Below are 12,978 nucleotides of genomic sequence, written 5' to 3'. Positions count from 1 at the left end.
AGCGGTAATCATGCCACGGTGCAGCTGCTGCTAGAGAAGGGGGCCGACGTGAACGTGCAGGGTGGATACTACGGCAATGCACTCCAGGCAGCGTCGTCCAGCGGTAATTATGCCACAGTGCAGCTGCTGCTCGAGAAGGGGGCGGATGTGAATGCACAGGGTGGATACTTTGGCACTGCACTTCAGGCAGTGTCGTCCAGCGGTAATCATGCCACGGTGCAGCTGCTGCTAGAGAAGGGGGCCGACGTGAACGTGCAGGGTGCATACTACGGCAATGCACTCCAGGCAGCGTCGTTCAGCGGTAATCATGCCACAGTGCAGCTGCTGCTCGAGAAGGGGGCCAAGGTGAATGCGCAGGGTGGATACTTTGGCAATGCACTCCAGGCAGCGTCGTGGAGAGGTAATAATGCCACAGTGCAGCTGCTGCTCGAGAAGGGGGCGGATGTGAATGCACAGGGTGGAGGCTATGGCAATGCACTCCAGGCAGCGTCGTCCAGCGGTAAGTATGCCACAGTGCAGCTGCTACTCGAGAAGGGGGCCGAGGTGAATGTGCAGGGTGGCAGATACAACAATGCACTCAATGCAGCGTCGGAAGGCGGTCACCATCATATTATGAAATTACTGTTACAGAATGGAGCAATCAAGGTGAGCACCAGTAGCTTGGGGAACAACATCAAGACACCCGAAGACCACTCACATGATGGAAAAGACGCGGAAAGTATCCCCGGTGAAGAAGAAGGGATTCCGGGTGATGATGAAATATGATTGCGACGGTTGACCGGGATATAGAACGGGCACGAGTTTCGCAGAGTGAGCCCACTTCGGCGGCAACGAAAGTATCCTGTATTTATATCGGACTGTACTGTGTTGTGTTGTCGCCGTGTAATACAGTTGAACTGATCTTAGTTCTGAGCGGGAACGAAAATGAGCACAATCCAGAGTATATACTGGACATAGCCCACAGCAGTATCAGAAGGTGAGTGACTGTGAACGGTCAACATTCAAACTAAGCAAAGTGGAACATTGAAATGGTGTCGGTGCGGTATTGGTAGCTTGAAGTTTCAGAACTATGTTATTCGAGGACGAACTTGACTCGTTGGTGTTCGTGTCGGGGACACACCATCATCCCCCCGTCTGTTGACCTATACACGTTCGCCAAAGCTCCGTCCAATGACCTTACTCGTCTCTATAACAAGTTCACGAGCCACCTAACTGTCGCTCTCGTTTCTTTGCATCACCTACATTCTCCACCCTCATCGCGCACAAGATTCTCGCTACGAAGCAAGTACAGCCGTGCACTAATCACTTCCTTTTCATGCCGCACCACGCTTTTACTGATCTCCAAACATGCCCTACTGAGATAATAAACGATTTGAGAGCCGGGTCAGGTTTAATCCGTCGGAGACCATCCTGGACAGCGAAGAGAGATGGATGGAGAGAATGGTGCATAGGCTCGGGCAGCGAAAGCAGCCGAAGATCTACTTCAGACGTCAGGGGAAGACTCCGAGCTCTGGATTTGGTAAATCTGGCGGAGGAAGACGGCGGAGAAAAAACTGGTGAGACAATTTTTGAGTAATGGATGGTGAGCTCAAGTTACATAAAGCCGCAAAGCAGAGACAGAGGAGGATGTTCCGACAAAAGAAGTTCGACATTCCGGGTAGGAGAGGACGGAAAGGTCTGCATAGTGTTCTGGGCCATGGGATTCATTTATGGGGAGGAAGAGCAACACGGAGGGCCGGGTCTTGGGACGAGGGATACGTAGGCGAAGTTCGACGGACGTTCGAATCAGACAAACAAGCCTGGGGAAAACGATGCTAGGTGGACCAGGCGCTGTACGAGAGACTGGAAAGAGCAGGAGAATCGTAGTCACGCCCGCGTTTTGGTTCGAGAGCTGAGAATCTGGTGACAGAGAAGAAGCACGAGAGGAAACTGCCTGAGCACGCTAGAAATGGGTACATCCAGCTGGACAGTGACTCGGAGAAGACGAGCACCATCAGCGAAGCTGACAGCCCCTTGAGCCCCTTGGCGAGCCTTGCAAGCGCTAGCAAGCTCCTCCAAGCTTCGGCTAGCTCTCCAAGAGACTATCAGCTTCGCTGATGACAAACAGAGGGTGCGGGATGCTATGGGTCGAGCGTACGAGGCCAGAGTACTTATGCGCAGGTCAGAACTTGAATATTATCATGAAGGAGTTCCCTTACGTGATAAGAGTGAGTGTTTCTTGTGGTGATGTGGATCCAGGAGGTCGCGGGATGAGCAAGAGTCGATTTTTTTTTCTCGCATCCAAAAAACAGGATTAGGTAAATTTGCAAATCCAGTTGGTGCCACTTGGCTGCAAAGGACGCCACAACAGCGCGACGACACTTCTCTGAAACAACCATCATCGACACCCTCAGTCTGTCTCAAGTTGCCACGACTGGCACGCTTCTCAAGGCAGTCGCTGTGGTGGATAGTCACACATATGCGTCGACGAATCCGACACACCAAGCGCAGCATTCCCTAGTACCGTCTCTTCTTGTACACTGTCGTAGGAGGCGCAAATCTTCTCTCTCTAAGTTGGCAAGACATGCAACGTCATACTGAAAACATACTGTAAGTTATTCGCTCGTAACATGCGATAATGAGAGGGACGACTTATCCGGTCGGACTCACACCCGCCTTCCAACAGTGCACGACATCTTCCGCATGTTCATCTTCCGCATGTTCTGGTGCAGAGCTCGTAGCAACAGGCTCACCTTGAATGCCTGTATCGTTTTGGTTGATGTTCGCTCGCGGGAATTGAGGGACGATGTGAATAGATGCTTGCTAGGGAAGTGAATGTACTGGTGCACTTGGGGCCGACAGCAACGAAGGTACGTCCTATTTACGCCTTTCCTAACTTGTTCATCTTTTTCGTTGTCAGTCCTCGTATTCCTTTCTATTTTCCTCCCTTCGATCTTGCCACCTTCGTCTCCAGAGCTCATATTCTGCGGGATTCGGCGCTGCATCTCCGTCGCATTGGTGCCGTCTACCATGACCCCATCTTCCTCCCCGCAACCCTCGCCATTCGTTTCAAAACCACATCATCATCATGCTTGGAATTATCATCGTCGCGACTGTCGTCCGTAATCACTCCAGACAAAATGCCGCTGTCACTTATTCATCCCGAAGGTCCACTGCCGTCCGTGTATAAAAAGAGCTCAGCTCCATTTCGATCCTAACGCTCTATCTCGCCTACTTTCTCCTGAATCGACATCTCCCACATATCTTTTGACGCGAGCTCGTGTACCATCGCTCAGATAGAGGCTCCCAGAGCGGGTCTTCATCGTTCATCGGGTGCGGAGGACTCCCACAGACATCGATTCATCTTGTAGCTCTTGTGACGTGGTGTTTGCTAGTTCAGGAGATCGTGTTCGAAGTTGTTGCTCTGCATTTTATTGCGTTATTTTCCAAATTATGCCATAGGTACGTTCATTACACTTGTTTTGACCATCATACCTCTGACTTCCCTTCGCTAACGTACTCGCCTACATAACTCCTCAAACAGAATGAGTCCAGTGTGAGCCCGACACTTACTCCTAACAACGGGTCATCTCTCTTCTCCCTCGTAATTGTCTTGTGCTCTATACAAACACTCTTTATCGTATGCGCACATCCTCCTGGTCTCTTCTACCCCTGCGATTCTTCATGCGTGCAACCTCCACAGGCCCTCATCGCTCCCATCTGTCCTTTCGGGCACAGCGGATGGCGACAGATCATCCGCGTCGAATTCTACGATGAGATTTCTGTACGCACAGATCCATTCGAACGACGTATGATGTCGCCGACACCCTCCACTTTGTTCAGGTTTATTCGTCTCCTTGCTTATTAAATTTTGGCACATCTTGAGGAGAGCTGCTGCTAGTGCTCGCACAGCGTTTCTTGTGGCGTTCTCTGAGTCTCGGTGGCACTCGTGCGTCCTTCACTTTTTCCCCTCGGTTTATCCTGCGTTTGAACTATCTTCATATGCTCAGCGAGCACTCCGTATCATTCTTAGTTTCCCTCGTCAGGATCACCTCGACGAGATGATGTCCACGCACCTGATCGCTATAAGTGCTGAGGTTTGGAAGATTTATGTGCGGGAGTGCTTTCGTCGCCATAGTTCAATCTGCTCTGGATGCATCTTTCCGCTCTTTCGTGATTGTGTCGCGTTTGGGAATTGTCGTGGTGTCGTCCTAAGAGATTTAAATCATAACACAGGGTATGCGATGGGTAGGCCACCTTTGCGGCTATTGTTGCACCACATGTAGTGGCTGGTTTGATGCCGACGTTCATTCGCCGAACGGCGCGCCGTCCTATGTTCTAAAGTTCATTCGCTCCCCCCAGTCTCGCCATAAACGGCTGCAGCGGCAATGTGAGGTCTTCAGTGGCTGTATAGCCAGCTGCATCATATCGTGGTTGATTCGAGAAATAGACGCATGGAGGATGGCGGACGATCGTCGTTACGAAGCCCATGGCATCCCGTTCACCCTTGTGATCCCTCTTCTCAGCACTTACTCACCAGCCTTGCTCTCCTTTGTGACTGGAAACACAGCTGGACCACTGCCCGAGCCGTCTGTTCCGTAAACTGCTCGTTCATCATACCGTGGATACCGCTCATTGTTCCCTTGTATATGTGGCTCCACGCTGCCTGGGAAGCAGGACAATGTGATGAAATTGGTGTAATCTTCAACGTCCACTGCGCGTATACTTCGCGAGGAAACAAATCACCCGCTACGGCCTATCGCTATATATCTGGAACTGGTTCAGCTCTACGGTCGAAATCCCTCTGGAAGTAAACTGGACTGAGATGGATTTTGATCAGACGTCAGAAGCGATCTCGCTTTACAGTGGCGCACAAAAGTATTGCAGGTGGCGCTGCACGTGCAATAATATCGCTGTGATTCGGAATAGACAGATTCTATTCCTCATGTAGCTATGTAGTAATGTAGTTCAGAACCTGTAAAGTATATTAGAATAGTAGTCGTGTCATTGCAGCTCACGCTGCTGCCGAGAGAGGCGACGAACGACTAAAACATGAGATTGTGGCACCAATAGCTAACGCGTGTTGATCACCTCCACACCGTCTACCAACGCAACGTGTTGCTCTCTTCGTCTACAACGTTGTGTGCACTTTCACAGAACTGTTCTCATTTACACAGTACTACATTCTTGCTATGGTTGTCTGCACACCTACCAAAAGAATTCGGATTGTCGAACGCGTCAAGAAGGGACAGACCTTCGAAAAGATCGCAAAGGATCTCAGGATGGACGCAACAACTGTGGCCCGAAACTACCATCAGATGCTCACCAACCCCGATCCCTATTATCGCAAACGGAGCACAGGTCGTCCGAGAGCCCTTTCGGATCGCGATAAGCGTCGAGCTGCATTCGCAATCTATCGGAATCATACCTACGATGCCACAGACACGCAACGCCAACTTTTCCCGCGGGTTTCACCCATGACGGTTCGCCGTGCACTCACTTCGATGGGTCTCCCTGGTCGTGTACGAAGAAATACACCATTTCTTTCGAAAATTCATGTTTTGAAGCGGAAGAAGTGGGGGGCTGATCACGCTGATTGGGACTTGGGTCGGTGGAAGCAGGTGGTGTTTTCAGATGAGACCAAGATTGAGATCTGGGGATCGGATGGGAGACGTTACTGCAGGAGAAGGGTTGGGGAGGCATTTAGGGCGGGAAAAGTGAAGAGAACAGTAAAGCACGGCGGAGGACATATTATGGTATGGGGATGCATCAGTTGGGAAGGAGTTGGGAGATTACACCGGATCGAGGGCAACATGACAGCTGTCAAATACTGTTCCATTTTGGAGTCTTCCTTCCTTCCCTCACTCTCCGACAACGACCTCGATCACAAGACTATAATATTCCAGCAAGACAATGACCCAAAGCACTGCAGACGGCTTACCCGCCACTGGTTTCGGGATCATGACATCAATTTACTCCCCTGGCCACCTTCCTCTCCCGATATGAATATTATAGAACATGTCTGGAAGTACATCAAAGACAAGATTCATCGTCGCAATCGTCATGCACGCAATGCCGACGAGTTATGGGCATGGGTTCAGGAGGAGTGGAATCGGATGGATATGGAATTTATTCGGAAGTTGTATCGCTCTCTCCCTCGTCGTTTACTGGCTCTCAATGCAGCTAGGGGAGGACACACCAAGTACTGATTTTCCTGTAATTTATAACTGCACACTTCACTTGTTATTTGACGATGAATGCAGAATGTGGCCCACAAATATATCAGTGATTATGGCTCTTCCCGCCTTTCTGGGCTCTTTGAGCACACATACTGAGCACAACCTCACGAGTGTTTTTGTATACATAAACTACATACTATAGACTACACTTTTGCCTATAACATCATCCAACGAGAGTCAGACCCTGTAGCTGTGTGCACGAAACAATGCAGGTGGCGAGGAACCTGCATTACTTTTGTGCGCCACTGTAAGTCGAGGCTAAGGTGTTGATGTCCCAGACCGAGCTCACGAGGAAGCATTACAAGAGTGACCAGGGCCACAGTTGGACCGAAGCTTCGCACCGCGACGACTCTTCTAGTATGTGGCGAGATGGTAGTGGAACGGGTCGATGGATAGGGTGCCAGCAGCCGTGAGCCTATCCAGAAGGCCTATCAAGCAAAGTGACATAGGCACCAATTCGGTGGATCTCACAGATTCTCAACACTGCGATGCTGTGTTTTCGCATTTGATGCTGAGGGTGAAACGGGACAATGGGGCCAACTTTGACTTAGGAACATCGAACAGAGTAGCAGACCTAGAGGACGAATGAGGGGTTATACTCGTAGCCTTTCCCTTACAGTCCTTTCCTCGTGAAGATGAGAACTGATGATTTTGTTCCGGACGCGATCGGAAGAAAGGAAATGAGCCTGTCTGTGCTGAAGAGAGCTCGGTGACCAAAGGGTCTGCGAGCTTCTGGTAGAGTGCAGGTGGGAGCTTTGCCTTCGAAAAAAGAGATTACAACCAAGAGACGCTGTAACGCGGTGAACTAGGCTGTTGAAGTACGCATGACCATGGCACTGAGCGGATTGGCTCCAGAGCTGAGTGGCGGCGCCACAGTAAACCGTGCCGTGTCAGACCAGTAATATTCGAACAAACAGAATGAGATATGGGGAGTAAGCGTAAACTGTGCGCAAAGGCTCAAGACATTAGATACAATTGTGTACTCAAGGAATTATGTATTCGAAACCCCTTTATTTATACAAGGGAGCGGTTCGACGCTTGGAGGGAAGTAGGGAAAGACGATAATGAAGTAGTGTAGATTCCGTGTCGTAGTGGTGTTGCTGAGTGTGTCTAGTTGCGTGGTATCGACCTAGATTAGTAGGTATTGACAGACGAGAATAATGTAACACCTACGCTGGCCCCTGTATATGTTGTGGAAAATCTCATCCCCATTGCGGCTGAAGACTCTGTGCTCACCTCTACGAGGGCCGATCGACCGTTCAATCTAGAATTGCGGCATCATTGATGTGAGGACCGTAATAGTATCCAGAGCGCAGTACACAGGGAGCTTACAACGCAAGAAGAGAGTTGGAGTAAACTTAAAAAAAACCTCATTAGTAGAGGCAAAGCGACAGTAGAAGAGTAACTCACCTTTCGTGCCGAAAGATATGAAGCACAAGAACATGGCTAGGCGTATGCATGAATCAGCAAGGGGTTTCAATCGCCGCAGAAATGATGCTCACATGTATTTGGTAGTACCAGGAACTGCGTTTTATAACGGAAGGTAAGTGACCGGCAATTATGGAGAGGCATACAAACGCACAAATATCAGCTCCAACGAAGTGAAGATGCTGTTATTTGAAGGAGTCGATGGTACGGATGCCCATTATCAAAATGCCAGAGTGGTTGACCAAGATAGCATGACTCACAAGGTTAACATCCCTGTTTCTGGCGAGGAGTGACTGGATAAGCACGGGAAATTGTGGTGTTTAGGAGAGCACGAACCGATGGTCCATCGGATCAGAAGGTTAAGGATTCCCTTGGACATGTCTCTATTGAGGTATGTGTTTTCATGAAGTCATACGAGGGGCATAGTGGAAGAAATGATACTCACTGTTCGAAATCAGACTTCCTTTTCCATAGGCAGTAGCAAAAAGCAGTGGTGTTGAGCACATCAACCGCAACTGCTGAAGCGATGCAGACGGAAATGGGCCATCTATAGTCGGTGAATATCGTAGACAAGAGCGGTATTCCCTGTGATACTATCGCCACGTATACTGCCGTGCTAACGTGAACGGCCGACCCCACCCCCGATAACAACGTGATGGCCCATCGCCTCGAAATACAATGAATACGCCAGGCATAGAAGGCCTGAAACTATTGGTTAGAACTGCGATAATCGAGAGACACCGAAAACCTAACCTGAATGATGCCAGTGGAAAGGCTGGAAACAGGCTGAGCAAAGACTCCTGTCCAATGGGCGGCATCAATGCGCGGAAAGTCTCCGTAGTCGTTGATTGACGTGGTGTAGAAGTCTGAACACATGAGGGCCGTATGAACAAGCTCAGTGATGCTGCAGATGATAAAGACCAGTGAGCTATCGGAAATCGGGAGTTCTGGAGCACATTGCCTACAGCATCAAGGGCACCTGTAAACGACAATGAATGAGTCACTGTGCCCCACCGTACAATACTCTCACCTACCAATATTCGCAGAATACGATTGTCGGTTGTAGTCTTTGACTGGTAATGAGTGTATGCCTGCGTGATCATGATACCAAATAGGAGTAACATCAATAGTATCCCAATTTCGAGAGCTCCAAGGGTTGAATGAATGGAAGTCATGATCAAAGGGATCGAAAATACGGCAGTACGAGTAGCACTTTAGCCAATAAATATCAAGGCCCCCGAAGTTCTTCATGGGCGCCGTGACTGTCAGATAGCAAGCACTGCTTGGAAGCTGAAACTGTTGATAAAGAGGATCAAAGAGAATGCCACGGAAACGACCAATTTCAGATGAAGGTGGTTCGTCATGGGAGAAGATCGGAGAACTGGCAAATCCAAGGGAGATGGGAACAAGGCCGTCAATCGCAACGAGCATTGGGGTTGACTTGGTTGTCATATAGGCTTGGTACTGCAGCGCTTGTGTTAATAAGACGATAACGATGGGATCTGTACGAAGATCTGTTGAACAGCACCACATACCACCGAAAGTCCATCTTTTCTGGACGAATCGCTATGGGCGATATATTGTGCAAAAAATATGGTTGTGCGACATACGCACACGTTACGGTCCTTGGCGAAAACTCGCGCAACTTCGGTCGGATGCGTCCCGGTTGCGCACAACTTCGACAAACCACAAACGCGCGCAAGTTATCTTTGGTTCCAAACACGCACAAGTTGAGTGACCTGACCCTATCGGTGTCTGGCTTACATTTTTCGGTGATTATCTAAATCCAAATGCTGGCCGGGGCACGTGTAGAAAGGTGATGGGTCATTTTCTGGGCCACTCGGCAGTGCGGCAACTTGAAGCTCCGACGGCATGAGCGGTGTGGCGTCTCAACCTTGGTTTTGACCAAACATTTCCCGCTACCTGCTTCCCCCGGTTGGTCAAGAGCTTGGTGACATTATCGAAGACGAATCATGGTCCTCATATGGCTCTTGCTATGGTACATTCCCTTCCCCAGGGCTGGTCTCCCTCTGTCTTACTGTAGTGCTCGCCGACTGAGTCATAACTAATTCACTCAGGCTCGGCCAGGTCAAGGCAAGGTCAAGAAACACACCACCAATTTTCTCGTAATGGCGAGTCTTGTAAGTAATGTCATCGGGTGCATTCTCGAGGTGTGACTCCCATTCCAGGGATCTGCCACTGGGCCCAGCTCGAGCGTGGAAGAGGTATTGGTGTAAATTGTGTGGTGTACAGACGAGGTGAGTTATTTGTCTCCATGTTTTCGTGTACAGTTCTGCTTCCGTTCTTGACTCGCCCGGTTTCTGGTCCACAGAAGTTATGGTTTATCTGGTGCGGTCACACATCCTATGAGAGCGCTGCTATTTTCAGTGTGCATGTCACGGCTGGGCGATAGGGTCTAGGATACCCCACAGCTCAAGAGAATAATATTCGGAAGGTATGGAGGACAAGGTGATGTGAGTAAATGTAAGGTCTAGGTGTAGACGATCCAGAAACTAATGAAATGTGCGTACATGCTACTACCTATTTATACTTGAGACGCTGGTACACTAGAGTCGAGTTTCGGAGCCTCAGGAATATTACAGTAAGAATGTTTGAAGGTGGATCACTAAGCAACGTTCAAGAGGTTCGTGCACTTTAAGAAAACACTAAGAGACACGGTCCGACTAATCGTAGAAGGTTGCCTAAGGTCGACGAAATGAGAACTACAAGTGTACAATGAGAACGAGCACAAGAACAAGGAAGAAAGCTTAGGAGGAAAAGTGGATAGGCTGCTGAGTAAGAAATAAACGAAACATATCCAATAGACAGGATCAACGGACTCGTTTTAGCCTGCAGACACAACCCTTAGACCAATAGCTCGCCCTCAATATCGAAAGCCTAGCACCCGAGTGGTTTAACGTCGAAGAGTATTGACAATACTCTTATTGGATGGCCCTGAGACGAGGAGAGAGACGAGATCGTGTTTTCGTAACCAAAGGACTTGTTAGAAAAATGAATGGAGGACCGGAGAATAATGCGAGGGGTCAAGGGTGAATTGTAGTATTTTATTAGAAGGTAATCGGCCTAGTGTGTCGCTCGGTAGAGTTAGTGGGCGGGAGGACTGCCTGAGCGGAGTTCGAATTGTTCTACAGAAACCGACAGCTCGGTGCAGCTGGGTTCTGTCGATGTCGAACGGGACTGGGTCTCTGACCAAAATACTAGAATTCCCAAAGAAACAAGGCGACCTGCCGAACGAGATGTATAAACATGTCTACTTGAGACGACAAGATGTTCGATGGGAAAAATGTCACTGGGAATAATTGATGAAGGAGGGGTCGAAAGACTAAGCCAGAGTCGACTCGAGAGGGCAGTGAAGGTTGAATAAAATCAGAGAATGGTGGGGGAAAATCTGAGAGTGTCCTAGAGAGTGTGGATCTTTGTGTGGGTCGTATTCGGAAGTGGATGTACGGGTAGAAGTGATTGAAAAATAGAAATATCGGTATATGAGACGTTTTGGGTATCGGTGTGGCGCAAGGTGGCGTGTCATGACCGAGGTTATGACAGTGCACCACAGTCCTTCTGGATTATGTCGAGCTTCGCCACACTCATAAACCGCCAAATGTTCCCGCCACCTATATCGTGGATCCCAGTGAAAACATGTATGCTTCTTCGCAGGATGAATACCCCGCTCCCGAATTTATGTCTACTTCCCGCTTCAACCACTTCCCTACAAGGAATAAGTCTGCAGTATCTCACCGGCCACTAGGCCCCTTTGCTGCTCGCATTTCTCCGTCCGAACTCCTTCGAAGTATCGTCCGATCAAGAGTGACACTTCCATTAACGCGCCATGTCCTCCTAACTCGGCACTTCCACCTGGCACTTGTCGTTGCCATCAGCACCTCCATGTTCGGTCACCGTTGCTTTTCGTTGATGCGCCACGCTGCTCGCAATCATCAGCGATGATTTGAATTGGCTGCCGGTCCGGCGTTCTTACTTATGCCACTTTGCTCGGGCCACAATACTGATCTCTATCAAGATCATCTCCTCCTCATTCATGTTTCTCCTCTTCAAACTGGTCGTTGATCTTATGCTGCTCTGTAATGCTCACACGATTATTACTCTACTCAATTACCAAGCCATTTCTTTATCCTTATCTCTCTATTAGTTACCCTTGGATGTTGCTTAAATAGCTCTCAGTTTTATTGGTTGGCTTTCTATATCACGCAATTATGTTCTCATTGTTCTTATTAATTTGAGTCATTCATGCTCTGGTAGATTCATTAAGCCTGAATGTAGAAAAACTCGTAGATACACTTGAATAAAACCCCAGATTCTGGTCTTTTCCCTCCCTTAGCCACCTTTTCAGCTTCGTCTTAACAAGTCAAGCGCAACCTAGAGAGTTCTAATCGAGTGGTTGACAGTGCCAGAGACAAACCTGTACCTGTACCTGCCAAACACCGCACACACACGGGTGCAGGTGAACTGCGGTGTTCTATGGGTTTGTCTCTGGCCACTACAGTGTGTTACCTATGGTTTATTTCGTACGGTGTCGACACTTTCAACGCGCATGAGTGCATGAGAAGGGTGCAACATCCGAGTAGGATGCATGTAGCCATAACTGTTGCTGGCTATATGGGATTACCTCTAAGTCATGTAGACTGGTGACCGAGACTGCTACGACTGGGAACAGAGATCGGTCACAGCTGGTATGGCGAGTTGGACACGAGCACTGTACGGGAGCCACAATTTGCTGGTTTAGCACTCTTCGACTCGGACTGCATGCAAAAGAAGCCCCAAGGAGTGTTTCATGAAACATCCATGTTTGAGCGAGACGAGAGTACATAAGAGAGTAATGCCCTCACCACAGCGTGCACTGGAATTACAATGTGAAGCCGGAAGTCCCGTCCATCAACATTGTAATTCCAGCCCAAACTGTCCGCTGTCACCTGGCAGTGCTTCTTTGCTTCTCATGCTTACTCAGCTAGGGAAGCCGTCGGAACAGCATATTGATCTGGGCATCTCCTAATTTGGATGATTCCCCATGATTTATCATTAATAGCCTGGCCTTTTTGACTTCCCTTGCCCTAGACTTGGGTTTCCTGTTCGGCCTTGGCCTGTGCCACTGGCTCCTGCAGCCCAGCCCTTCCCTTCCTCCTCCTTTATTGTTTTACTACTTCTGACCTACATATGTATATAGTACACCTAAGTAGAGTATATATCTACTCAATGCATTCATATTGGAGTCCAAGATAGGGTTTGTACGTAATTTATTTCGTATTTTTGTCGTTATTTTGTGGTCCCAAGTGCGGCTCTCCCTTTCCCCAGGTTCTGT

General features: G+C 49.0%; 3 protein-coding genes across 3 annotated transcripts; 1 reads left to right on the top strand and 2 right to left on the bottom strand.

Moving 5' to 3' along the window:
• Positions 1-219: 219 nt before the first annotated feature.
• On the top strand, positions 220-765 carry STEHIDRAFT_56901 (ankyrin; the record flags this gene model as incomplete). The annotated part of the gene is made up of 1 exon (XM_007303874.1): positions 220-765. A coding segment is annotated over one exon (546 nt), but the record flags the coding sequence as incomplete, so codon positions are not given.
• Positions 766-2,399: 1,634 nt separating this feature from the next.
• On the bottom strand, positions 2,400-3,268 carry STEHIDRAFT_110907 (uncharacterized protein; the record flags this gene model as incomplete). Its single annotated transcript, XM_007304049.1, has 4 exons — positions 2,400-2,437; positions 2,482-2,548; positions 2,733-3,035; positions 3,215-3,268. 4 exons carry the CDS (start codon positions 3,266-3,268, stop codon positions 2,400-2,402), a joined length of 462 nt encoding a protein of 153 aa, XP_007304111.1.
• Positions 3,269-7,387: 4,119 nt separating this feature from the next.
• Positions 7,388-8,821, bottom strand: STEHIDRAFT_110905 (uncharacterized protein; the record flags this gene model as incomplete). Its single annotated transcript, XM_007304048.1, has 11 exons — positions 7,388-7,399; positions 7,455-7,482; positions 7,551-7,575; positions 7,629-7,664; positions 7,721-7,742; positions 7,801-7,828; positions 7,907-7,939; positions 8,092-8,231; positions 8,400-8,550; positions 8,612-8,625; positions 8,681-8,821. 11 exons carry the CDS (start codon positions 8,819-8,821, stop codon positions 7,388-7,390), a joined length of 630 nt encoding a protein of 209 aa, XP_007304110.1.
• Between the last annotated feature and the right edge of the window lie 4,157 nt (positions 8,822-12,978).

The sequence above is a fragment of the Stereum hirsutum genome (genome assembly GCF_000264905.1).
Source record: "Stereum hirsutum FP-91666 SS1 unplaced genomic scaffold STEHIscaffold_7, whole genome shotgun sequence".
Lineage (NCBI taxonomy): Eukaryota > Fungi > Basidiomycota > Agaricomycetes > Russulales > Stereaceae > Stereum > Stereum hirsutum.
Note: the sequence above shows the minus strand (reverse complement) of the source record. Positions and strands in the feature narration are given on the sequence as shown.